The sequence below is a fragment of the Artibeus jamaicensis genome, unplaced genomic scaffold (genome assembly GCF_021234435.1).
Source record: "Artibeus jamaicensis isolate MK-2021 breed Jamaican fruit bat unplaced genomic scaffold, CSHL_Jam_final contig_76, whole genome shotgun sequence".
Lineage (NCBI taxonomy): Eukaryota > Metazoa > Chordata > Mammalia > Chiroptera > Phyllostomidae > Artibeus > Artibeus jamaicensis.
In genome coordinates, this window is record NW_026521954.1 from 3977903 (window position 1) to 4005024 (window position 27122).

The 27122-nt window shown below is 40.1% G+C and overlaps 1 protein-coding gene across 1 annotated transcript in view; it reads right to left on the reverse strand.

Annotated features, from left to right (window-relative positions):
• The window catches only part of WDR19 (WD repeat domain 19), a 77793-nt gene that overhangs the window by 27961 nt on the left and 22710 nt on the right, over positions 1-27122 (reverse strand). The window contains exons 10-21 of the mRNA XM_037138016.2: positions 22824-22894; positions 21963-22135; positions 21762-21876; positions 20288-20394; positions 19434-19556; positions 15329-15478; positions 11468-11615; positions 11135-11339; positions 8569-8728; positions 8267-8377; positions 5701-5810; positions 4044-4101 (exon numbers count right to left, since the gene is read on the reverse strand). Of these exons, the coding sequence (XP_036993911.2) occupies positions 4044-4101; positions 5701-5810; positions 8267-8377; positions 8569-8728; positions 11135-11339; positions 11468-11615; positions 15329-15478; positions 19434-19556; positions 20288-20394; positions 21762-21876; positions 21963-22135; positions 22824-22894 (1531 nt within the window). The remainder of the gene's footprint in view (positions 1-4043; positions 4102-5700; positions 5811-8266; positions 8378-8568; positions 8729-11134; positions 11340-11467; positions 11616-15328; positions 15479-19433; positions 19557-20287; positions 20395-21761; positions 21877-21962; positions 22136-22823; positions 22895-27122) is intronic.

Here is a 27122-nt window from a genome sequence, read left to right on the forward strand (position 1 = left end):
CTCTGTGCTTCCTGGACTTGTATGCCTATTTCCTCTACCAAGTTGTATAGGTGTGATACATTCACACCCCTAGGATGTGAATGTTGGTATTCTTGAAGTTGTCCCAGGGGTTCCTTACACTATCCTAATTTTTTTGGCTTCTTTTTTCTTCTTGCTGTCTCGATTGGTTGTTTTTTGCTTCCTTATGTTCCAAATCATTGATTTAATTCTTGGCTTCACCACTCTACTGTTGATTCCCTATAAATTGTTCTTATTTCAATTACTACATCTTTTGTTTCTGACTGGGTCTTTTTTATGCTGTTGAGGTCCTAAGTTCCTCAAGCATCCTTATAACCAGTGATTTGAACTCTGTATGTGATAGGTTGCTCTTCTCCATTTGGTTTAGTTCTTTTTCTGGAGTTTTGTTCTGTTCTTTCACTTGGGCCATGTTTCTTTGTCTCCTCATTCTGGCAGGCTCCCTGTTTGTTTTTATGTCTTAGGTAAAGCTACTAAGCCTCCCAGACTTGATAGAGTGGCTTGATGTAGTAGGTATCCTGTAGGATCCAGTGACACAGTCTCCCCTATAACTCATACTGGGTACTCAAGGTGTGCCCACTATGTGGGCTGAGTACACACTCCTCTTGTAGTTGAGCCTTGATTGCTGATGGCACATCCAAGGTCAGCCATCGCCTGTGTTCTGTCGGGTTCACATGGCATTAGCTACAAAGAGACCTGCCTATGGTTGCTATTTGTGCTGGGCTTGAAGGTGCCCAGGAGAGGACAAGCTGTGAATCAAGGCCTGCTGCTGCTAATGCAGGGCCTGGGGCAATTTAGTGAGAGGTAAGGGGCTTGCTGAATCCAGATGCTGCTTGTTTGAGAGGATTTAGGAAAATCACATGGTAAGGCCAAGACAAGCCATTCATATGGAAAAGCCACTAGAAACAGCTTGGGAGGCCCTGAAATATGGTTGGGGTGGGCCTCAGGGATCACCAAGGTGGGGCAAACAGTGTGAGAACCAGGTTGATGGAGTCTCAGATATGGTGCCCACATACTGGCTCTGTTGGGGAAGGGCTCAAAAAAGCAGCAATGGTCTCTGCCAATACTTCTGACTGGGATAAAGCTGACCCCCCAGCTTTCACCCTGATGCTGGACAATTCCTCCCTGTATGTCACGATGTCCTTCAATCTGCTGTCCTGGCACTGGAGCTCAGGGGGAATTAGTCCAAGTGAGTTTGAGCACAGACGCTTTAAGAGGAACTGCCTGGGATTCTAGAAGTTTCTGTTTCCACACCTCAGTCCCCGCTGGTTTTTACAGCTGGAAGTTATGGACACTTATCTTCCTGGCCCTGGAGCCCTGGACCAGGGCTCTGGTGTGGGGCTGGGACTCCCTCACTTCTGAGATCTGTGGGTCTGTAGGTGTGGGACCAGCCCATTCCATGTCTCTGCCCCTTCTATTAGTCTCCATGTGTGGTTTCTTCTTTAATTCTGTAGTTGTGGGACTTCCATTCACAGCTCAATTTCTGACAGTCCTGAATGATGGTCATTCTATAGTTTAGTTTTAATTTTGATGTAGCTGTGTGAAGAGGTGAGCTACACTGCCATATTGACCAGAAGTACCATCACTTTTCATGTTAACATACTTTGGTGATTTTTTTAAGTTGACTACAATAAAATTGCATTACTTTTGTAATAAAAATACCAGATATAAAACAGAAAATAGGACTTCCGCCAAGATGGAGAAGTAGGTGGAGGGTCCACCTCGCCTCTGTGAACAACCAAATCTAAGAACAACTATTTTTAACAGCAGTCACAACCAAGCCACACGGAAAATCGACAATACGGAGTCCAAAGGACAACTAGATACTCGGCTGGACCGGTACAAGGAGCGAGGCCAGAAGCAGAGCAGGTTAGCAAGAAAAAATTCCCGGGGCGGTACACGGGGTGCGCAGGCAACCGAGGGCTGATCGCCAGCGAGCTGGCTGCCGGAGCGCACAGGGAATAGGCGCGGTGGGTCGCTCAGTCGCGCGCATTTACGTGCGGAGAAACCAGTGAGAAGGGAAACCTGCGCGGTGCAGCAGGCTCGCAAAATTAGGATCGGATAAGCAAGCCCGAGGTGTTTGAGTGACTGGATGCGCTGGGCTAGCAGAGAGGAACGCCATTACTCCCTCTCTGACCCCGCCCCCACACACAGCGTCACAAACCAGCGACCTGGGTCGCCCCGTCCTGGTAAACAACTAAGGCTTCGCTCCGCTCACTTAACAGCGCGAACAGACCAAAAATGGCTTTAGGACAACTCAGAGCCCCAGAACCGATAGACCTAAGTGATGAAAGAAATAGCCAGTCTTTCAGATGCACAGTTCAAAACACTGGTTATAAGGATCCTTACAGAACTGGTTGACTTTAGCCACAAATTCGAGAAACATATGGAAGCTAAATTAATTGAAATGAATGGGGATACAAAAGATTCCAATAGTAATGGAAAGAAAATTGGGACTCAAATCAAGGGAGAGAACCGGACAGAAGAAAAAGATGATCAAGCAGAAAGGAATGAAGAAATAAGAATTCAGAAAAATGAGGAGAGGCTTGGGAACCTCCAGGACATCTTTAAACGTTCCAACATCCGAATTATAGGGGTACCAGAAGGGGGAAAGGCACAACCACCAGTTGAAAAATTATTTGAACAAATAATAAAGGAGAATTTCCCCAAGATGGCAAAGGAAATAGACTTCCGAGAGATCCAGGAAGCTCGGAGAGTCCCGAGGAAGTTGGACCCGGGAAGGAACACACCAAGGCACATCATAATTACATTAGCCAAGATTAAAATGAAGGAGAGAATCCTAGAAGCAGCAAGAGCTAAGGGGACAGTCACCTACAAAGGAGTTCCCATCAGACTGTCAGCTGATTTCTCAAAAGAGACCTTACAGGCAAGAAGGGGCTGGACAGAGGTATTCCAAGTCATGAAATCCAAAGACCTACAACCAAGATTGCTCTACCCAGCAAAACTTTCATTTAGAATGGAAGGACAGATAAAGTGCTTCTCAGATAAGACCAAATTCAAGGAGTTCATCATCACCAAGCCCTTACTATATGAAATGTTAAAGGGACTTACCTAAGAAAAAGAAGATAAAAAAGATGAACAGTGAAAGGACAGCAAACTCACAGTTAGTAAGAACCACACCTAAAACAAAAGCAAACTAAGAGGATAGCTAGATCAGGAGCAGAACCATAGAAATGAAGATCTCATGGAGGGTAAGCAACAGGGGGAGGGGGAGGAGGGGAAGGGGGGAGAAGGTACAGAAAATAAGTAGTATAGACAGTAGATAGAAAATAGATGGGGGGGAGGGTAAGAATAGTAGGGGAAATACAGAATCTAAAGAATTTGAGACACATGTTCATGAACTAAAGGGGGAAATGGTGGGGGAGGGGTATGCAGGGTGGAGGGGAAGGGAGGGGGGAATAGAGCAAATGTAATGGCATAATCAATAAAAAAAATAAATAAATAAAAATAAAAAAAAAAACAGAAAATAAAAAATACTTTCAATCTTTATAAAATATCACCTAAAATTAAAACATCAATATTTATTACAAAATCTAGCTTTTTAAGCTAAAATTCTGGGATGGGGGAATGGGTCGGAGCAGTGGGTAAGGTCATGCTTACCAGGTTCATCACAAAAGAGACAGCATGAAAGATGGAACAGCAGAACTTTTATGGCTTGAGAATTCACTTTCAAAGTTGTTACTGAAACTTTTTAAGACTGAAAGGAAAAACCTTATGAAAATCATAGCCTATAACTGGAAAGGGATACAAATCTTCCAACCTTCATAAGAAGCTCATATTTAGGATACAACAGAAAACATTTTTTTTTTCAAACTGAAAAAATATTGTTATCTTTCATTTTTAAGAATTTAAAATGATTTAACTATACCCTGGCAAAGCTGTTAATAAACTGAAAAAAGACTTACCTGCTAAATATAAATAAATACAATGCAAATAAGATAATATTTTAATGAAATTAATAATAAGCCACAGATAATTATGTATATCTTATCTTTATTCAAGGTTACCTTATTATCACCTGTTATTCCTTTCTCATAATGAGCCAAAGCATTTGCATAATCACCCCTGAAAGAAAAATCAGAGTGAATTTTAATACATATTTATGTTATTTACATATATAAGATTTAGAAGATAATCTTTGTCATTTCTACAACTATAATCTATGTGTCAATATTCTTAATGAACCTAAAGTTTATAAAAATATAAAGCAAAATTATATAAAAATGCTTCTTAAAAATCAAATGTTAGAATCATATTTTCTTTGTCCATAAAACAATATTTTCCCAGACTTAGAATTACTGAAATTGAAATGTATCTTTGGCTAAAAAGTCCATTTAGTTTTTTCCATAAAAAAATGCTTTTAATTTTTACCAATAATTTTATTAATTTGGATATTTCGAGTATGTGGACTATCTCCCACATGGTATAACACTGATTGTTCTCAAATCTCAATTTGACTGTTATCCACGTCAACTGGTCTACCTGACCATGGAGCACCATCCAGTGAGAAATCTTCAGCACAAAACTGTGCAAGCTGACACATTTGATCCATCACAGCACCTTCTTCAGACACTGCACAAATCTTTTTTTGCATTTCAGTTGCATTTTTACCTTTCTTGAAATAATAAACCAGAATAAATGTTGTGTATTTTCTTCCATCTTCAATATTAAAATGGCTACACAAAAATCCACCAATTTTGATAAGTTTTTTAAATGCACACTGATATGACATCTGTCACAATATGGTCTAACAAAATTGTTTCAAATGAAGCTAAAGACAACTAAGAACTACTAGAGCCATCTTATGGAAAAAACCAGATGAATTTTGGCCAACACAATAAATGATTCATTTATTGTCTCCGCAGGTATTTGTACTAGTAGCATTAACCATGGCTGAATGCGAATTAGAAGTGGATGTTGCATGCTTCTAAAATTACATGTTTATGCAGCATTAAAATAAAAATGTATATACTCTGTCAACTAAGACTATTGATAATTAAGACTTTGTAGCAATTAAGTGCACTAGAAAATTCTAAATCTCTCAGAATAGATTATGTCTTTTTCAAAGGAAGAAAGGATTTGGGAAGCCCATTCATGCATCATGAACGATCATTACTCAGGAGGGGAAAACAGCCTGTGAAAAGCTTCTGGCTCCATTTTCAACATTAACTGTTGAATTTTATCCATATGCAACCCATTTAAAAAATACAAATTTAGGCAAATAGAAATTGTAGACCAAAACCTACTATTTTTCACTATGCCTTGAAATTACACTATAAATCCTCAAATTATTCAAAGAGGTCAAGACCATGAGCACAGGTTATGGGAAGCGGTATGTCAGCCTGATGATATGTATAACTGCTGTTGGCCAAATGTGATTCAAAACAATATTTAGACTGTAAATGTAGGAAAGGCTTAGACCCAAACTTAGAATTTGACACTAGAAATTAAAATGGATAAAAGCATGGATAAGACATCATTAGTTAGAAAAAAAACATTTTTGTTTGCATAATGAATCTCTTTTCCACTTAAAAAGATGTATTAAATCAACAGAGGGCCTTATAACAAATGGAGGTTTAGAACGGAAGATATTCAGTAATTATTTCAGTAATCAGTAACTCAGCAATTAGATACCAACTGAAACACACAAAGACGAGTCCTTACGTGAATTCAAGCTGCACGGCATATTCTTTGGATATAGACGGAATCTGGTCCGGGGCCAGTCGCTTCGCCAGCTGCAGTGCACTGTCCCAGTGCTGCAGATCCCTTCTCATCTGGTAGGACGGGAACGAGACCAGCAAGTTGTTTTGCACAGTCCCCACACAGCGACAGTTTTCATACAAGCGATACAAAGACTTTTTGTTTAAAGGATGAAACTTGATCTTTGCAAAGATGATACACTACTCTAGTATACTTTCTTAGCGGGGGTGATAGAACCCACAAGGGGGTAAAAGTCAATTTTGGGGGGAGCAAAAACATCTTAGCTATTATCGCAATGGCTTGCAGCCCACTGCAACTCAACTCTACCCAACAAAATCTTATTCTTCAGTATTTAATTTTTTCTCAATAGGAAAAATTAAATTGAACCAAAATTAATTAAAAGTAATTCAATCAATCAATTGTTCATTTCCCTTCTTAGGAGATAACTAAAAAAGTTGAAAAATAGTTTACTACAGAAATTGAGGTTATTTTCTGAGAAAATTGGAAACTATATCACACACAAATAACAGCAAATAGAAATAAAATGTGAGTGTGTCTTTCCCTCTGGCTCCCGAGGTCTTTTATTTGTGTCTGGTGCACAATCCCAAATCCAAACTGATGAAGAACTTTTTGGAGTTCATTCCTTGCTTGTATTCGCATTTTCTAAAGAATTAATAGTAGCTAACCTTTTTCAAGTGCTGTTTTCTGCTAGGTAATGTCCTAGGGCACTAGCCTTTTGCAACGAACCATTCTTGTGTCCATTTTAGAGATCCAGAGATTGAGGCAGAAGAGGCTTACTTCTGTACACAAACTCTCACTGTTAGTGTGTGGCGGCGCTGGGCAGTAGGGCTTTGCCTCTTCTTTACCTGGCTACCCTGTCTGCTTTCAGGTGAGGTAAAGGAACGACAGGTGCAATCGCTCCCTGCTGTGAAGCCATCGCCTCAAACGCTTTACGAGTTTTGTATATATGACAAGTGGCCACAGCTTCTTTCTCAGAAGAACTGAGATAACATCTGTGCCCTCACTCCCTGCAGCCATATTCCTACTTCAGTGTGTACCAATCCAGGTCCTGAACATTTCTCAGGGTGTCTCTAATTATCTCAAATAATATTGTAAAATTACCTGAATTCTTTTCTTAAAACAAAATTAATTTAGTTCACTTAAAAATTCTTAAATGAAAATTTGCTGTAGAACAATTTTAAAGAGGCAAGTTTTGAAATTAGCAGCAAATATGTTTTCACAACTCCCTCTGCATGGCTGTGGAAATGCTGGTTTGAGGCGGAGTAGTGACATCAGTGACAGCGGCCACTTTTGTCTTTTCTACTGGTCAGGCGCAGTTCCAAAGGACCTAATCTCATCTAAAAATCTTTTAAAAATATTTTATTTATTTATTTTTAGAGAGAGGGGAAGGGAAGGAGAAAGAGTGGGAGAGAAACATCAATGTGTGGTTGCCTCTCATGTGTCCCCTACTGGGGACCTGGCCTGCAACCCAGGCATGTGCCCTGACTGGGAATTAAACCAGCGACCCTTTGCTTCACAGACCTGTGCTCAATCCACTGTGCTACATCAGCCAGGGTTAAAACTCTTTACAATAACCCTGAGGGCTATCCCCAGCCACTATGGCTCAGTTGGTTGGGCATCATCCCGCAAAGCAGTCAGAGTCCATGCCTGGGTTGCACACCCTGTTCGGGGTGCTTATGATAGGCAACTGATTAATGTTTCTCATACTGATGTTTCTCTCTCTCTCTCCCCCTCCCTCCCTGTAAAAATAAATAAAATCTTTGAAAAAAATAACCTGCAGGCTAGACAGTGTTATCCCTACTTGAAAAAGAGAAGATCTAGGGCGCAGAAAGATGAAATAAATTGGTCAAGGTTACACAAAGCTAGGATTTGTCTTCCGAGTTCTTAGTCGCTTTTCCCTACAGCCACTTCTCTCCTCTTCTTGCACTGAACTAGGCTGTTCATTCTGTTCTAGTCCTTCCGCTGCTTTGCTCACCTCTGGGAAACTGGTGATGATACACTAGTCCTTAGCTCACCTTTTAATGCACAGGAGAATTTCATACAACAAATAAAAGATAAATACATCTTAGTTTTCCCATGTGGAAAAGAGAGAAAATAAAAATACTACCTCAAAGGATTGTTGTGAGAGCTAAATGAATTACAGTATGTCAAATGCTTAAAAAAGTGTGAGCACTCAATAAATGGCAGTTATAAAACCTGTTCTCTGTGGATACATTTAGACTTTAAGTTATTTGGTAATGTTACAATACCAAGCCTTTTATGGCTCCACAGAATGTAGAATGAATATATATATATATATATATATATATATATATATATATATATATATTTTTTTTTTTTTTTAGAAGGAAAATATTTTTGAAGTTAATGAGTACACAGGGGTTCTCAAAGCTGGAGCCTCAGCACCAGCAGGGGCAAGGCTTGTGCAGTCAGGTGACGAGAGAGTCTAACCGTGTAGAAGGTGCGATCCTCCTTTCGCGCCCTTCCCCCCACCTTGCTGCTGCCGTACCTCCAGAGCAGCAACAGGACAGCTGGAAGCAAGGTACAGGTCCTGGGCCAGGTTGAAATCACTAGTGAACATGGCAAGATGTCCTGCCAAGAGACTGTAATCCTCTATTCCCTAAAGATAAAAGCGGTTTTAATGAGAATATATGGGTTTAATTTTTTTGTAAAAAAGACTTTGCTTAGTACAAAGAGGTAATGTTCTAGCAATTATTAATGAGTTACATAAGATTAACTACAAAAATTTTTAATGTATGAATAAATGCCATTTAAATCCTAACCTGATCATTCTTATAAGATGCTGGTTACCTTGATTTGTTCTAAGGACATCACCATGCCAACATTTCCAATTTTCCGATAAACGCGGATGGCAAACTCCACCTCCATGTGGTGCAGACAGGCCTTGGCCAGCTCGTTCCAGGCCTCAGGGTCATTCAGAAGCCTGCAAATTTCCCAAGCATCAGAAAACCTAGAAAGTGAGCACATGAGTTCAGTCAGGGACTAAAGCCCCCGAGTTTAGTAGTGAGCTCTTGCTCCCTAGTAGACAATTTTCAGTAGACAGTTGTACATAATCTGGATGCCATGCCCTAGGTAAATTTTAAAAAACATTTGTTAGTCTGTAATCATTTCTACGTTATGAAAAACCACATAAACTTTTTTCGTACAGCTGATTTTTCTTGAATTTCTTTTATAAATCTAAATCTACTCTGGGTAACTTCCTTCCCCATTAACAACTGGTTTTATTTATTTTTGGTTTACTTCATACACAATGAAAATTATTTTTGTTCTCACAAAAGTCTAGTAAAAACAGTACTCTACTCCTATAAATTTGGAAGTTTAAAACAGGGGCTAGCGAAGATGGCCCACAGGCTAAATCCAGTCAGCTGCCTGTCTGTGAGAAGAAAGTCTGAGGGGAACGTGGCTACTCATCAGCCTGTTTATTGTGGCTCGTCTCAGTGGCTCTTGTGCTTCAATGGTGGACTCAAACAGTTGTGACAGAGACCCTGCGGCCCTTAAAGCATGACGTGCATACCATTTGCCCACAACAGGAAAAGTCTGTGGACCTCTGGTTTAAAGCACGATCATAAATCCAATTAAACTTTTACATTACATTACATTAATGAACCTATTACTTTACATTAATGAACCTTTACATTAATGAACATATTACACCTATTCATCTGTGTTTTTCCATCTCACACACACTGACTGAACACCTATTACGTGTCGGGAACTGTACTTGGAACCAAGATACAGATCAAACACAGTCCCTGTCCGTCGGGTGTCATGACTGGGGAAGGAGGAGGAGACCGGTGAGTAAACGGATGACTGCAACATAGCACAACGGAAGTCACCGAGTGCTCACCGTATGTGAGTCTTTTGTGCTAGGCGCTTTGTATGAATTCTCTCCTTGGATCACCCTGACAATTCTACCCACTATGCATTATTATGATTTCTCCTTTATAGATGAGGACAATGAGGACTTGAGACCTTAAAAGACTGCCCCAAGTCACACAGTGGTAAACAGTAAGGTTCTCTCAACCACTATGAACAAGGATGTTGTCCCCTGGCTCTGAGCCAACACATCCGAGACTGCAAGTGGTTGCAGGGCTTCAGGGAAGACTTCCTGGAGTAGGAGAGGGCCTCGCTGAATAGCGAGGAATGAGCAGTTAATACATACAGAGAGAGGAGAAGGCCGTTCCAGGGAGAGCAGCACGTGCCAAGGCAAAGCAGCAGGAGAAACACTGGAACAGAGAGGAAGTAGAGTGGGGAGGCTGAGGCTGGCATTAAAACATCAAGTGCCTAGTATGTCGGCCACCGTCCCCAAGAAGTGGGGATTTGTTGCTAAAGGAGGTAGGAAGCCACTGAAAGATCTTCAGCCAGGAGACAGGGTCTGATTCACATTTTCAAAAGTCTGTGAAGAACAGGTGAGATTGTTATGAGGCTATCAGCAGAGAGGACAGTCTGCAAGTGGTCACGTTACAGTACATTACTCCAAGGGAGGGACTCAGTTGAGACTGAGGAACATGGAAGGAGAAAAGGACCTGGGGTGTGTGTGTGTGTAGTAGGTATGTGTGTTAGGACGTGGTGCGTATACGATTAGAATGGGGGAGAAGAGGGGGTTGGGGAAGTCAGTGAGTTGTCTTGAACAGGGCTCATGGACTCCCTACTATGCACAGGTGTAAGCTGAAGATGCCCATTTTGGAGTCAGCCTCGTGGAGGTGGTATTGAAGCCATGTATGTAGATGAGATTCATTCGGGAAAAAGAAATCAAGTGAGAAGAGCAGAAGGAAGCTCACGGGGCCCTCCTTGAGGAATGGCAACACTTAAGAGACAGAAGAAACAGAATCACAAAAGGGTTCGCAGCGGCCCTAAGACATGAAACAAAAAAGTAAGAAGAAATCTCAAGCAAGGTAAATTCAAATTTTATTAATGAAGTTAAGATATTGTTGAAATAACCATGTTTATTAGAATTTCACAAGAACTGCTCTATTTGGAACCTTTTGAGTCGGGGCACATGCCTGTGCTGTGGGCCAGGTCCCCAGTGGGGGGCATGTGAGAGGCAACCACACACTGATGTTTCTCCCTCTCTTTCTCCCTCCCTTACCCTCTCTAAAAATAAATAAATAAAATCTTAAAAAAAAAAAGCAACCTTTTGGTTGTGAAGGGCTTTTCCTGGAAGAAGGCCGCAACAGGAGGCTATGACTTTCTTTAGAATTCACACACATCCTCCTATCCATTATCTTATCTGAGGCTCACAATAATCTTGTGACATAAATGAGGTAAATACTATTATCTCCATCTATTTTAATAGGAGTTGACCTTTAAAATCACAAAAGCAAATAAGCTTCACCAGGAGCGTTGAAAACCCTACCTTTTTAGCAATAAGGTCTGCGTCAGCATTTGCTTCAGCTCGTTGGGCCCCACATTTTTCAGACTGTGGAGGAAGCTGTGAGTGTCCAGGTAGATGTTGTTCACTTTCCCGCTCTGTGTCTGGCAGGTCAGCTCTCCGTTATACAACAGCAAAGGTTTATAAGCGTAGGGAACTCTGGTGCCACCAGCCAAAATGACCTTGGATCCTATGTTATAAAACAGACACCTTAATGCTGAAGGAGCCCCCTCAGCACAAACATCAGAAAGGGATGTTTTAATTTCACTACAATGGAAATTTGTTTATCAACGAATGGACAAAAAAGTGATTAAATACCTTGTATAGTGTCCTTGTGAAAGACATAAGTGTATACCTTATCATCATCGTAAGCAATAAATACACCTTTATCCAATGGCCAGTTTTCCCAAAGAACACCTTTAATGGTTGGTGAAAAATCTGGAATCTCATACGTAGCATCATTAACCTACAAGATAGGATTTAGAGATTTGCCCCAAGTCTGTACATAAACTGTTATCACTTGCCGTGGTAGAAGCCTGTTTGTAGCCGTAGCTGGGCTGGCATGGCTTACCGACTCATATTCAACCCAGCAACACCCAACCATGATGGGAAGGAAAATCCTTTTCCCATTCCTATACTAGGTCTGGCTTGGGGAAAAAAAAGATAGTTATACGAGAAATCAAGGGTTTGATCTAAAATTTGGTGAATTTGCAGGAAAAACTACAAGCTTGGACACAAAGCTTCAAGTTAAGAAAAAAAAAGCTGAAGCTGCTCAAGATGACAGAAACTTACTACGAGCACCTGTGTTTAGAAATTTTTCAATACTGGGCATGGAAATGCTCCAACTGGAGAAGAAACAGAAATTAACTCATATGTGATTTCAAATTTAAATAAATTCCACTGGCTATGTTTTACTCCAAAAATTTCTCTACAGTGCACGCTAACCAACATAAAATGTACTGCCACAGTAACAAAAGCTGTTAAAAAAATCAATCCACCTGCTCCTGTGAACTCAAGCAGGAGGCTAATGTATCTGCTGAAGGTGGAGCTGAGAAATACCTGCTTTCTCCAATCTAGCTTCCTCTAAAAATAAAGATGAAATACAAAACTCCTGCACATAACTAAACCCGTAGAGCAGTGCTGTTCGGTACAGTAGCCACCATTTAATAATCACATGTGACTCCCAAGCACTGAAATGTGTACAGTCAAGCTGAGGTTTGTACAAGTATAAACTACACACTAGACCTCAGGAAGTGGGCCTTAGAGAGTACAAAATGTGTCATCAGTAATTTTTTATTATACTGATGACATACTAAAACGATAACATTGGATTAAATATATTATTGAAATTAATTTTACCTGTTTCTTTTTAACTTTAAAAAATGTGACTAGCAGAAAATTAAAAATTATATATGTGGTTCAAATTTTATTTCCATTGGATGGTGCTGCTTACCAGGTATTGTTCCAATTTAAGTCTAACCTCAGAGTCTCCAGATACTATTGTGGTGTCATCTGCAGAGGACGAAATGAGGCATGGAGAGATCTTCCCTACGTCACACAGCTAATAAGTGGAAGAGCCAGGATTTGCACCCAGGCAGCGCGGCTCCAGCCTGTGCTTCTAGCCACTAGGTTATACTGACCTTCAGTTTGTAAGGATAGCAAACCAGGGCCAATGGACTGGTGGTGGCATTTTTTTAAAGGGTAACCATTTGTTGAGTGCTTATTATGTGTACTAAAAGCTTTATGTGCACCATCCATTTGATTTTTATAGAACCTACAAAAGAGGTACTAGAAGGGAACTCATTATACAGATGGGAAAACTGGGGGGGAGGTCAATCAAAGAGTGCTTGGGAGGAAGCCACTCTGGCCTCATACTGGTGATGTCGTTTGCTGGCTGTGTGACCTTGGACAAGTAACTCATCTTTTCTATGCCTTAGTTTGTTCACCTGTAAAATGGCAACAATATGAGTATTGATCTCCAGGGTTGCTATAAGGACTGAAAGAGATCCCTGATATATGGAAAGGGTACTCAGTACAGAAATACTAGTTGCTATTATCGCTAATCTTGAATTCAGGTCGGTCTGTCTGTCTTTAAAGTCCAGGCACTTAACTACCACCCTCTACTGCCTCTCTCAAGGGCAACGTGTTTGTCGACTTTCTAGGATAAATCTAAAATCATCCTTCATGGGCATTTAAGGAGTAGTGGGGTATGTAGATTGTTTTATTAGGGCATGTGAAGGAAAAAAGTATCTCTCCCAGTTCTATTATACAACGTAAGTCACTTCCATACTCTCCACACAGTGAAGAAATATAGGTTGAACACATATACATAGAAAGGGAAATTTCAAGCTGAAAAATTTTAAAGAAGAACAGTTGTCTCAATAGTTATATATTTGCATACATGTACATCACAGAAGCAATGCTCCCAAAGTATCTGGAGTGGAGAGTGAAGCTGCAATCCTAGTTCACAATGACAGGGTGTGTTTGAAAGTCCAATTCAGTGCACAGCACTCTGGTCTAGGGTCCGAGGGCCCAGCGCAGCCTCCTGCTGTGTCTGAGGCCGCGGGGAGGGCTGGCCTTACTCACAGACAAGGCTGGGTATTATTTAAAAGAGGAATTTCCTCCTGTGTGCACAACACTCCCCTGTGATGTCCTGTCCAACCACTTAGGATTCTAACCTGGCAATGAAATCTTAATTTGAATAAGTGCAAACTCCCACCTACACATGGGGTGAGGGAGAGCCTTTGCTGTTATGGAATCATTCTCTGTGTGGATTTTGTTTTACCGGGGTGTTTTTCCTTAATACCTAACTGAGTTGCAGGTTAGAACTGGAAAAGGGGGTGGGGACGAGCAGCCACAAGTGAGACAGTCCTGGGCTTGAGAGGTTTAAGGGAGGTAAAGAGGGAAGGGCCTCACTAATACCCACTACCTGTTCCTGATAACACACTCAGAAAAACCAACCCGCTGACACCTCATTCCCGTTCTGTGAGGGAGCTCATACTAGCCTCCATAACAGAAATGATCACGGAAAGGAAAACCGTAAAGAGAAAAAGAAAGATGTATCTAGTTGTTCAGGCAGCTCGTACTCCTTGCCCTTTCTCTAGCAGTCAGACACCTGGTTTACCTCCGACCCTTCCGTGTGTCCCAAGGGGCAGTTTCCACCTGGGGTGCCCCCCCCCCCGGGCGGATGCAAGGCAGCTCTGATTCCCTGTGCCTCATGACGGAAAGCAAACCTGTACAAGACCGAATTTCCTCAGTGCGCAGAGGGAAGTCAAGGTTATCTTTACATTTATGTCAGTGTTCCTCACTGGATCTCTGACTGGGAGAGGAAGAAGTGGAGTAAGAACTAGCATGTCAAGAAGTTTGCATGATCAAGTCACTCTTGTAGAAACCTGCTATATTTGTCAAAGAAAGAAAAGGAAAAATGAAGAAGAGAGAGCAAGAAAGAAAGGGAGAGAAGGGAGGGAGAGACAGAGGGACAGAGAAGGAAGAGAGTTTTAGTATTCAGGGAAGTGTACAGTGAGGGGAAAGCCGTCTTCATTGAAACGTGTCTTCTCTAAGGTGAAGGGACTCAGGACGGCCGACGGCAGCTGCAGGCCACGAGAACTATGACCAACAACACACTCGATCATTCACTGGAGAGCAGAAATAAATACAAACTCCAAGTATACTACATGATATGAAAATGCATTTCCTTTTTCTAAATCTGTTTTCAAGAAAGGTAAAGATGTATAAAATTAACTAAAATGGTTCTATCTGTTTTTAATCATCTAATACCAGAATACCTTTTCTTTGTATTCAGGACCTTTAAGGGGAGAAGAAATTCAACTGAGGCTGGGGAAAAGGACAGGGTACGGTCTCAGTCCTCTGAAGCTTATTGCGTATCTGGAGAGAAAAGTCACGTATATGATGATATACTATAATAACATACAGTAAATATGGTTAACAGTGGTACGGAATATAACTTTTTTTCTCTCTGGGGATGACACTATGAGAAATTAAAGAAAAATGAAAAAACGTTTTCTTGATGTAAATAGTCATAAAATAGATCACAAACATGATAACAAACTTCTATAATCCTTGGCTCTGTGTAGAAGAAAATAAGTCTATATATAAAATATATGTTAAAAATACTTTTCTTCATGTGTTGCATTTTTAAAAAACACTTTCTAGACTTACTGGACAATAGACAAATCCATCACTTTTTTCATCAATGAAAACTAATCTGGTCCCATTTGGGTCAGGAAAAATCTTTTTCACACCAACAGGATGTCGATAATCATTAACGAACTGCCAGTCTTCAATGTAGAAATACTGAATGACACCAGTCTAAAAAAGTTCAGTCAGAGAAACACAAAATGTCAGAAAATATGGACTTTCAGCATTTAAGTTACACATGCTTTCTAATCTAAAGAGAAAAAAAAGTCATATGTTTGATGAAGGAAGAGTCCAAGAACAATGTTTGCTATATTTGCAAGGTACAGGCAGAAAAAAATAAATGAGAATATACATGTGATTCCACAGTCTATCAATTCTAATATTATTCGTGGTATTAAAGCTTGATTTTCAGATTTTCCAACTGAATGAAAAGAAACACCCTTATTGTTTAAGAGTAACTCTCAAATCATATTATTTTAAATATTTTTGTTATTAATAGACAAATTAGAACATTAAGTTTACAATAAAAAGAAATAAAAAACCCACCTGATACAATCAACTGTATTTCTATATAGTAACCATGAACATGTAGACAACAAGATTTTAATATATGGTATCATTTACAATCATTAAAAAAATGAAATACTTAGGTGTGAGTTTAATGAAACATGCACAGAACGTGCACGCTAACTGCAGAGCACAGACGGGAAAATCAAAGAGGGTCTAAATAAACGGGGACACAGTAAACATACTGCGCTCATGGACTGGCACCCAGGTAAACATGCTAATTCTCCCTCATCGGTCTACAGGTCTAACTGGATTCCAATGAAAATCTCAACGTGAGTTTTTGTAGATGCAGACAAGATTATTCTAACAGTCACATGGGACAGCAAAGTTACTAGAACAGCTGAAACAATTTTGGGAAAAAAAAAAAAAGAATAAAGTGGAAAATTAGTCTATGTAATTTCAATACTTAAATAAAAATAACTACAGTAATCAAAACTGTGTACTACTCCCTGGCTGGTGTAACTCAGTGGATTGAGCATGGGCCTGTGAAGCAAAGGGTCGCCAATTCAATTCCCAGTCAGGGCACATGCCTGGGTTGCAGGCCAGGTCCCCAGTAGAGGACACATGAGAGGCAACCACACAGCGATGTTTCTCTCCCACTCTTTCTCCTTCCCTTCCCCTCTCTCTAAAAATAAATAAATAAATAAAATATTTTAAAAACCCAAAACAAGAACAAAAAAAACTGTGCAGTACTGATGGAGGCAGGGACAGAGAGACCATTGGAACAGAACAAAAAAACCAGAGACGGAGCTACACAGGCATGTCTAACTAATTCTTTCTTTTTTCTGTTTTTAAGATGCCTTCACTTTTATTTTTTTAATAATAGCCTATTAAAAATAACTCACCTACCATAAAAATCACCCACTTAAAATGTACACCTTCCTGGATTTTAGTATATTCGCAGAGTTGTACACTTACTGACAATTTATTCTGCACGTTTTACATAAATGGAATCACAGAATATGCAGTCTTCTGTGACTGCCTGCTTTGATTTTATGTAATGTAGAATATATAAAGAACTCTCAAAACTCAATAATAATAAAAGAAACCAATTAAGAAATAATAAAAACATCTGAACGAACACTTCACTAAAGATATTCACATAGCAAATAAGCACAGAGCTGCCTCTACATCATTGGTCCGATAGTAAAATGCAAACTGAAGTCACACTGAGGTATCACTGCACACTCATTAGAGCAGCCGCTGGGAGGATGCAGAGGAATCACAACACTGTTGGTGGGAATGGAAAATGGCACAACCAAGTCAGAGACCAGTTTGTCAATTTCTCAAAACACTCACATGCCACATGATGTAGCCATTCCACTTCTAGGTATTTTTATCTAAAAGAAAGCACATGCCCACACAAAAACTCAAACACAAATAGTTACAGCAGCTTTGCAGTATCTGTAAATAAGCCAAACTGGAAAGAACTCCAATGTCTATCCATCGATTCATGGATGAGTGAAGTATGATAAACATGCAGACTATGTATATTACTCAGCAAGGAAAAAGACTGAACTACTGAATACACAACCACACAGATGAATCCCAGGATGATTACACTAAGGCCAGTCACGAAGGAGTACCAGCTCTATGATCCCATTTACACAAAACTCTAGAAAACACAAACTAACAGTGACTGAAGGCAGTGGAAAGGCAGGAAGGAGGAATCATAAAGGGGCATGAGAAAACTTTTGGAGGTGATGAATATGTTCACTATTTTGTTTGAGTTGATGGTGTTTCACAGGTGCACATCTGTGTCAAAATGTATCAAATTCTAAACTTTAAATTGTGTAGTTTATTGTATATTAATTATACTTCAAAAAGCTGCTAAAACCCCCAATATTTTCAGACTCACTTAAGAATGAGATATAGCATAAGAAACAAAATTTTGTAACTATGTATGGTGACGGATATTAACCAGACTTACTGTGGTGATCACTCGTAATATATACAAATATCAAATCATTATGCTGTGCACTTGAAACTAATACAATGCTCTGTAAATTATACTTCAATTTTTTAAAAAAGAATGAGACGGATTAACACCGCTTCACGGACAGACTACTACACTCTGAGTTCTTCAAAATGCCAGGTGGCGCAGCGGAAAGAGAGATATTCTAACACGAAGTCTTGCTTGTTCAGGCTCCATCTCTGCTACGTACTTACTGACCTCTCAGCCCTCACTGTGCTTCTCTCTGAAACTTCCCCGCTTATTGTATGGAGTTAATGAGATAAGTGAGCTTGAGCTTTATAATGTTAGGTGTCACACAAATGTATTTAATGCTATTTACCATGTATCCCTCCCTACTTTACCTGATACACTAAACCTACCCTACTGGTGTAAATTAGCACAAAGACTGATTATTTTAGGTCAAACTTCAACTTATAAAATTTCTCTTAGGGCAATAAGCATGTTTTTTTAAAAATATATTTTTATTTATTTATTTTTAGAGAGAGGGGAAGGGAAGGAGAAAGAGTGGGAGAGAAACATCAATGTGTGGTTGCCTCTCAAGCACCCCCCACTGGGGACCTGGTCTGCAACCCAGGCATGTGCCCTGACTGGGAATCAAACCGGTGACCCTTTGCTTCACAGGCCAGCTCAATCCACTGGCTACACCAGCCAGGGCCAATAAGTATGTTTTAAACATGCTCTTTTACAAAAACAACTTAATGGGAGAGAATGGAATGTTTAAAACAGTGAATAATTGTTTTTCTGATGTGGAAAACAATACCTTTTCTACCAATTTGACTGAATTTAGCGACTGAACAAGGTAACAGGTATGACTGGCTTTCAAAAAAGTCTTTAAAATCTTTTTACAGCCCTGGCTGGTGTAGCTCCGTGGATTGAGCACAGGCCTGTGAAGCAAAGGGTCGCTGGTTCGATTCCCAGTCAGGGCACATGCCTGAGTTGCGGGTCAGGTCCCCGGTGGGGGCCACATAAGAGGCAACCACACATTGATGTTTCTCTCCCACTCTTTCTCCTTCCCTTCCCCTCTCTCTAAAAATAAATAAATAAAATATTTTAAAAAACTTTTTACAAATACTAGATGCAATTACTGTAACTATGCTTCATCTCCATGTGGCTAACGTAATATTTAGAGGCGTAGGGTACTGGTGGTTCAAAGGACCATAAGACTGAAAGAGTAGGATTCTCAGTATTTTATTAATTTTAGTGTGTGTTAAATACCCTCTAAATATAGACTAAAGTGGAATGAGGTGTCTTATATTCACCATCAAATTAAACCCTTAAAGCATCTAGATAAGGAAAATGAGGCTTGGAGGGGTTATGCAGCAATCAGCAAGTAAAAGGACTGATATTTAAACCCAGGTTTTCTCCATTCCAAAGTTTGCCCTTTTTACTATGCTCTCAAAATTGCTTATAATCACAAAAGCACTCGATACTAGCAAATCATGCCATCTATGTGCTCTACTCATATTTACTCACAGTAGTTACATGTTCTCATATACTATATGCTTATATATATAATAAATGTCATATCACCAAGTAAACATTAGACATTGCCCCGCGTTCTATAGTGAAGAAGACAACACGTACGTCTGTGCCATAGACGAGGAAATCACCAGTTAAGGCATGACACAGAATGCGGCACTTATCATCCACGGCTGGGAACAGTCGAGCCTCACGTTCTTCTCCAGCATCCAAAAGTTCACTTTCTATCTAAAACAAAGAGTAGTAGTGGCTTACAGATTTGAGTAAACCCAGTCTGTAGTGTCTCGTGGGTAAGGGAGGACCTTTTCCTTCAGTTCAGTTGAACCAGACTCACTAGGCTACCACAGACCAGTTTGTGCGGAAAGGTATCAGAAAGGAACCACAGCTTGCGAGCAGGGCAGCGTTGGACCTCCCTCTTTAGTGGGAACAGTCTTCACAGGCTCTGAAGCTGTCTCGTGGCTAATCAATCCCTTTGGCTTCCCAGAAGCAGAGCCAAGAAACAGATGTGGAACATGACACGGTTTAGCAGCCCTCTATTCCAGGGCCGGTATCTCTTGAACAACTCAAGAGGCATAGTTTCAAGAATCCCCACAAATGAGATGCCCTAAATGTATGAGTGAATGCATTCCAGGAAACCCACATGTATGGGATTCCCACCAGTTTTTATAGTTTACTTCTACTTTCTAGATATAGTTACAAACAGGGTCATTTTCACCATAAGCGATGTTGCATGTAGCAGTTGATAAATTGCCACGTTTCTTGGGAATAGAGCTGGAAAGTTAATTGAACATCTGATGCAAAAGGGTAAATAAAGGTTTTTGTTAATCCTTTACCCACACCTGGCTTTCTAGCTAGTCTGTACATGGTTGCTTTCTGACCTAAGTTCTTAATAATGAGACTGTTCATCATCACTGCCAAGTTAACTGGGCAGGCTGCCAGGACATCAAAATTCTACTTACCAGATGTAACTGGACTTTGCCTTCAAAAAGTGCAGCAGCGTAGTCTGAATGAAGGCAAACACTGGCTACTGTCCCCAGATATTCCACATCTTTCAATTTTTTAACACCTTTAGCAATGAAAAGAGCGAACAGCATATTAAAATATTAATAACATCACATAAATATTTGCAAATAATTTTAAATGTGCACCTTCACAAGGATATTCTGAACCTAAAATTTTTATTTTAGCCATTCTAAGGAAAATCTGAGTTGCCATATAAAGTTGCCTTCAGGAATTCCATATGGTTCCCATGAAACAAAATAATGGAAAATAAAATTACATGCAAAACAAACAAATATTAAACTTTAGTGACAATAACTTTGGACTGAGAATAAAGCTCAGGCTTGCTCTGATGCTGAGGATATCTGACCTCCGGTGGAGGAGGGGTGGGGAGGGGAAAGAGGGGGGAAGAAAAAGCAAGGCTCCCTTCAGACACTAATGGTCAGTATTCAAACACTGAAATAGGGAGGGGACCAGCTTTTGTTCAGTACCTACCGGAGCCAGGAGAACATAAGAAAGTCACTGCGCAAAGGCAGACTACACATTTTATTTCATTTTCCATACAACCCCTTACATATAGAAGAATACTAATTTTCCAGAGGAGTAATCCAAGACTCAGATGGGTAAAGAATTTGTGTACAGTCAGCTAAGTGAGGCAGAAGGGGAATTTAGATCCAGGGCCTAATTGTAAAGCTCATACTCTGTCCCCTATACCAAACTGTCTTCGATACAAAGATAAAGAACAAAACCTTTCCAAAAATTATGCAAAAATTTTGGAGGATTCACAAAACTCTTTAGAGTAAGAAAGAGCTGTCTGAAAGAAGAGTGAAAGACTAGTTAGATCTTCTGCTTTTGCCCTCACAAAGCTGTATGAACATGCCCACTCCCCTGTAGCCACAGGTTGCGTAAGGTTTAAACTGTGGGACTCAGGGAGACTGTGACCAGTTCCTGGGTCAATAATTGTGACCCACTGGTCACACAACAGTTTTGGGAAAACTATAGATAACATCCCAATTCAATGTTCACGATTCTTCATAGGAAGGACAATAATTTACAAGCTTACTTTGCAAAAACCAATGGAGACCCAAGACCATCCGTGATGCACGTGACTTTCTGAGAGCGCCTTGGAATCTACTCCTTGACACATTAACAAGAGACAGAAGACCTAAGGCATTTACCCTAACTCCCCCTCCCACTCCTCTTATCCAGCTTAAGAATCCTTAGCCTGGTAAGATAGAGCTGAGGCACTGACAAGTCTCCCATCTTCTTGGTTGACGCCTTCTTGATCAAAAAATCTTTCCTTTCACCAACCTGACATTTTGATTTTTGGCCTTTTGAAGTGCAGTGCACATGACCCAGAGTTTGATAACCAATGCTTCCCAAATAGATCAGAAATTATATGCCAGAGAAGAAAACAACTGGACTTCGACTTGCCGTTCTCTCCAAGAACATAAAACCAGGCTCGATTGTTCATTCCCACAGCCAGATGATACAGTCCCACTGCCACAAAGTTGGGTTCCACGTCAACAGAGACTGTGATCGGCAGCTCCTGTCATATGGAAAAGGAACTAGTAAATCAGTTGCTAAAATTTTGATTTTACTATTACTAAAATAAAAATAACACCATTTTCATACTCCTTCAACAGGGTTGGCTACGGTGACTTCGAGAAGGGAGGTGAGATAGGCAACCCTCGTGCTGCAGGCGTCGCCAAGAATGGGAAGCTTGGTCAGGAAAACGTGGAGTGAGCCCCTCTGGGTAGACAATGCCAGCAGCTGGCCATCATCTGTCCAGGACAAGGTATCCAACCCTGAAATAATTTACAAAGGAAAGGGTTATTCAAAAACAGATACACTGTTGCAGGCAAACAAGCAAATAATTTTCACTTAACCTACAAGAGGCATAAAAATCTCCAATTCTTTTTTTTTTAAGTTTAAAGAGTCTTGATTTAGCCCTAGCTGGTGTGGCTCAGTGGATTGAGTGCTGGCCTGTAAACCAAAGGGTCGCGGGTTTGATTCCTAGTCAGGGCAACATGTCTGGGTTGCAGGCCAGGTCCCCAGTTGGGGGCGCACATGAGGCAACCACACACTGGTGTTTCTCTCCCTTTCTCCCTCTTTTCCCCTCTCTCTAAAAATAAAAATGAATAAAATCTTTTAAAAAAGAGTCTTTATTTAGCCTAGAAAATTCACCATGGATTGACATATGAACATGAGCACTAATTCATTCATACTGGCTTAAAGGGTAATACATAAAAACTTAGATTTTATAATTGTAATTAGGATAAAATTTACTATGTCTCTGGACCAAAGTGGACTTACATTTTTCTAGTCAAGGAGCATGACTCCACATAATAACTATAATAAGGCGGCTATTTTAGGAAACTCTGCTGAAGGGTGCTAATAGTATTCCTCCTACAAAAATGTAACCCATACAAGAACAAACATACTAGTCTGGAATTGGGATGATAAAATGCCAATCTGCTTCAGAAAAATCAATACCTTTAATTTCATCATCCAGGCTGATTATAGCATACATGTCTTTTAATTCTGCCAACTCATGAATTTTAATGCTGAAAAAAAAAAACACAAACATGAGCTCTAAGTAAAATTGTTTCTGTTTATAATTATAAGCTATACATACTTAATTTCTCAGTCTACTTATAATCAACATTTAGGCTACTTCAAGCAGAAGTAGAAATCTTATCACATATAAGAATTCTATCCATTCCCCTTTATATTTTAATTGTCTTATATTGCATCTTCATGCAATGAACACACTCTCTGAGATTATAATTCTTGCTTTCAGTAACCGCATTTAAAGATCTCCAAATTAAGAAATAGCCCATTATATTCACCCAGGCTATTTACCATTTCTGTTGCTCTTCTTTGATAAAAGGAAATTTGAGGTATCTCAAAATTCCTCCCGACACTGTTCTCTTCAGCAGTTCTTTCAGAGCGTTCCTGCTGGCCATAAATTCTCTTTCTTTTCCTTCACCTGAGAATGTTTTTATTTCCCCTTTATTACCGATGGATATTTTTACTGGACACAGAATTTCAGTTTATAGTTCTTTACCTTCAGTACTTAAAAAATGTTGTGATGCTTCCTTCTGGCATGTGTGGTTTAATATGAGAAACCCACCATCACTCAAAATGTTGCTCACTGGCCACTTTCAAAATATTGTCTTTGTCTTAGTTTCTAAAAGTTTGTTTATATCTCTGTGACTAGACTTCTTTGAATTTACCCTGTTGGGGATTTTTTAAGCTTCTATAATATATAGGTTTATGTCTTCTGTCAAACATGAGAAGTTTCCAGACATTATTTCTAAGACTTTTATGACACAAATGTTAGACCTTTTGGTATCATTTCACAGTCCCTGGGGCTGTGTTCATTTTTTCCAATCTGTTTTTTTCCTCTGTGTTGAGACTGAAAATTTCTATTGGTCTATCTTCAAGTTCACTGACGCTTTACTCTGTGATCTCCATTCTGCTATTAAGTGTACTGCATTAATTATATTTTTCAGTTCTTAAATTTCCATTTGCTTTTTTTTTATAGGTTCTATTTCTTTTCTGAAACTGTTTCTATTTGTTTGGAGAATGATAGTTCTTACCTCTAAAAACACTTTTATAATAGCTGCTACCTTTACCCTCTCGGTCCTGGCTTCTTTTAATTGCCTTTTCACAATGAGTTGAAATTTTCCAGATTCTTCATACGTCAAGTAATTTTGGGTTATATTCTGGACATTTTAAATACGTTACGAGACTCTGTGTCTTGTTTAAATCCCATGGAGAAGGTAAAAAAATTTTTAAAGCAGGCAATAAACCCAGTTGGGTTAAGGCCACCAACTTCAATTAGTCTTCTGTGGGTTATGGTTTCAATGTAAGCTCCATTTTCAAAGCCTTTGCAGTGGTATTTGGATGTGTCCCTCTATGGCCTCTCAGTGGCCAGTGTAGAACCTGGGCTATGACCTATTCCTTACTTCAGTTCTCAAAGTCTTTGATATGTGTTTAGGGTGAGATACATATACACAGCTCAGGGATAAATCTGGGAGTTCACAAATATCTTTATAGGGTCATTTTTCAGAGCTCCTCTCTCTCTGGGATTTACCTAGTACTTTCCAGCTTTTTGGAACTCCCATTTTTTTTGTTCTCCAGCGTGAAGCTGGGGCTATAGTTACCATGTCCTGACTTGTACTTCCCATAATTGCACCGTCCTTGTGGCTAAGCAGGAGGACAAAGAGAAAAATAAGCAACAGGAGTTTGCCCCACCATCTCGGCAACATAGCTCCCCTGATTAGAGAGGAATGTTACCCATCATGTTTTAGGTTCCTGTGGGTCCTTGCAGCCATTGCTATGGCTGCCACTCCTGTGGTGAGGTTGCTTGGTTGCTAGAGCATGAGAACAAAAAACAAGACAGAAAGCCGGTGGATTTTCCCCACTGTTTTGAGTGTTAGTTCTTTCCTGCAACTTAAACCAGAACTAGAGAGTTTCTCTGAGCTCCTCTGTCTGTCCTCTGGTGCCTTCTTCTGGATTTCAGGTTGCCTTGAATCCTGAGACCAGGAGACTCAACAATAGTTCAGTCATACTTCAAATTCTGGTATTCTTTGTCAATCTGCCTGCTACTGTTTACTTTTCAGAGTCTTTAAATAGGTGGTCTATGCATTTTATCCAGGTTCCATAGCCATATCCAGTGAGAGAGATGGGGTGGAGTATTCTTAATATGTTACCCAGAACTGCTTATTTTATTTGTTGCTTTTTAAAGTATATCTTATTATGTCATTAATCATCCCAATTTTTCCCTTTGCCCCCCTTTCCTCCTAGTACCTCCTTTCCCTCCAGCAAGCCACTGCCCCCATAGTTCATGTCCATGGGTTGCGCATATAAGTTCTTTGGCTTCTCCATATGCTATCCTATTCTTAACATCCCCCTGTACATTTTGTATCTACCAATTATGCTTTTTAATCCCTAGATCATTTCCTCCAGTCTCCCTCTACTCTCTACTAGATGATACCCCTCCAAATGATCTCCATACCTTTGATTTTGTTCCGGTTCTGGTTGTTTGCTTAGTCTTTTTTTTCTAGACTCAGTTTGTTGACAGTTGTGAATTTGTTGCCTTTTAAACATTCATAGTTTTGATCTTCTCTTTCTTAAATAAGTCCCTATAACATTTCACATAATAAGGGCTTGGTGATGATGAACTCCTTGAACTTGATCTTACCTGGGAAGCGCTTTATCTGCCCTTCCATTCTAAATGATAGCTTTCTGGATAGAGTAATCTTGGATGTAGGTTCTTACCTTCCATGACTTTGAATACTTCTTGCCTGCAAAGCTTCTTTTCAGAAATCAGCTGATAATCTTATGGGTACTCCCTTGTAGATAACTATCTGTTTTTCTCTTGTTGCTCTTAAAATTGTCTTTATTTTTAACTTTTGGCATTTTCATTATAATGTGTCTTGGTGTGGTCCTCTTTGGGAATCTCTTTGTGCTTCTTGGACTTGTATGTCTATTTCATTTGTCAAATTAGGGAAGTTTTCTTTCATTATTATTATTTTTTAAAGATTTTATTTGTTTATCTTTAGAGGGGAAGGGAAGGAGAGAGGGAGAGAAACATCAATGTATGGTTGCCTTCATGCATCCCCTGCTGGGAACTGGCCTGCAACCCAGGCATGTGCCCTGACTGGGAATCAACCTCGATTGTCTGGTTCGCAGGCCCGCACTCAATCCACTGAGTTACACCAGCCAGGGCTTTCATTATTTTTTCCAATACGTTTTCAATTTCTTGTTCTTTTTATTCTCCTGGCATCCTGATTTGGATGTTGGTACATTTGGAGATATCCCAGAGGTTTCTTATGCTTTCCTCATTTTATTTTGTTTTAAAATTGCTTCTTCTTACTTTTCTGGTTGAATGTTTATTTCTTCCTTCTGTTCCAAATTGTTAATTTGAATCCTGGCTTCCTCCCCCTCACTGCTGGTTCCCTGTACATTTTTCTTTATTTCTCTATTTCTCTTGTATTTCTTCCTTTATCTTGTTGCCGTATTCACTGAGTTCTTTGAACATCCCTATCACCAGCGTTTTGAATTCTGCTTGTGATAGGTTGGCTACCTCTGTTTTGTTTAGTTCTTTTTCTGGGGTTTTATTCTGTTCTTTCATTTGGGGACATATTTCTATGTCTCCTCAATTTGGCAACCTCCCTGTGTTTGTTTCTGGGTATTAGGTTGCACTGCTTTTACTCCCTGTAAAAGGTACCTATAAATTGTACGGGGCAGAGCCTTCAGTAATCACCACGGTAGGGCAATCCGCTTCACTGCTTTGTGACCCGGGTGTGGGGAGGGCTCAAAGAAGGGACTGCAGTGATGCCTGGCTTCTGAGGTTTGCCTGGCACTTGCTCTGTTTCCAGTCCCTTTGCCCACTCCCTATTTGTGACTGGCACCCTTCCAGCTGTTGTCCTGGTATTGAATCCCAGAGTAGTGGGGCTCACATATGTTTTAAGACCTTGCAGACCCTTTAAGTGGAGTTTCCTGAGATTCTGAATGTTTTTCTGACTCCCCAACATCCAGCAGTTTTTATAGCCAGAAAGTATGAGTACCTTTATCTTCCCGGTGCTAGAACCCTGGGCTGTGAGGTCTGGCCTGGGACTGGAATCACTTGTTCCCAAGGTATCCCTCCCAATTTTTATCCACCACACATGAATATGGGACCACCTGTGCCCGATCTGCTGCCACCACCTCTCTGCACCATCCCGTGTCCTCGCCTCTGCCCCTCCTACTTGACTGGATGAATGTGGCTTCTTTAAATCCTTG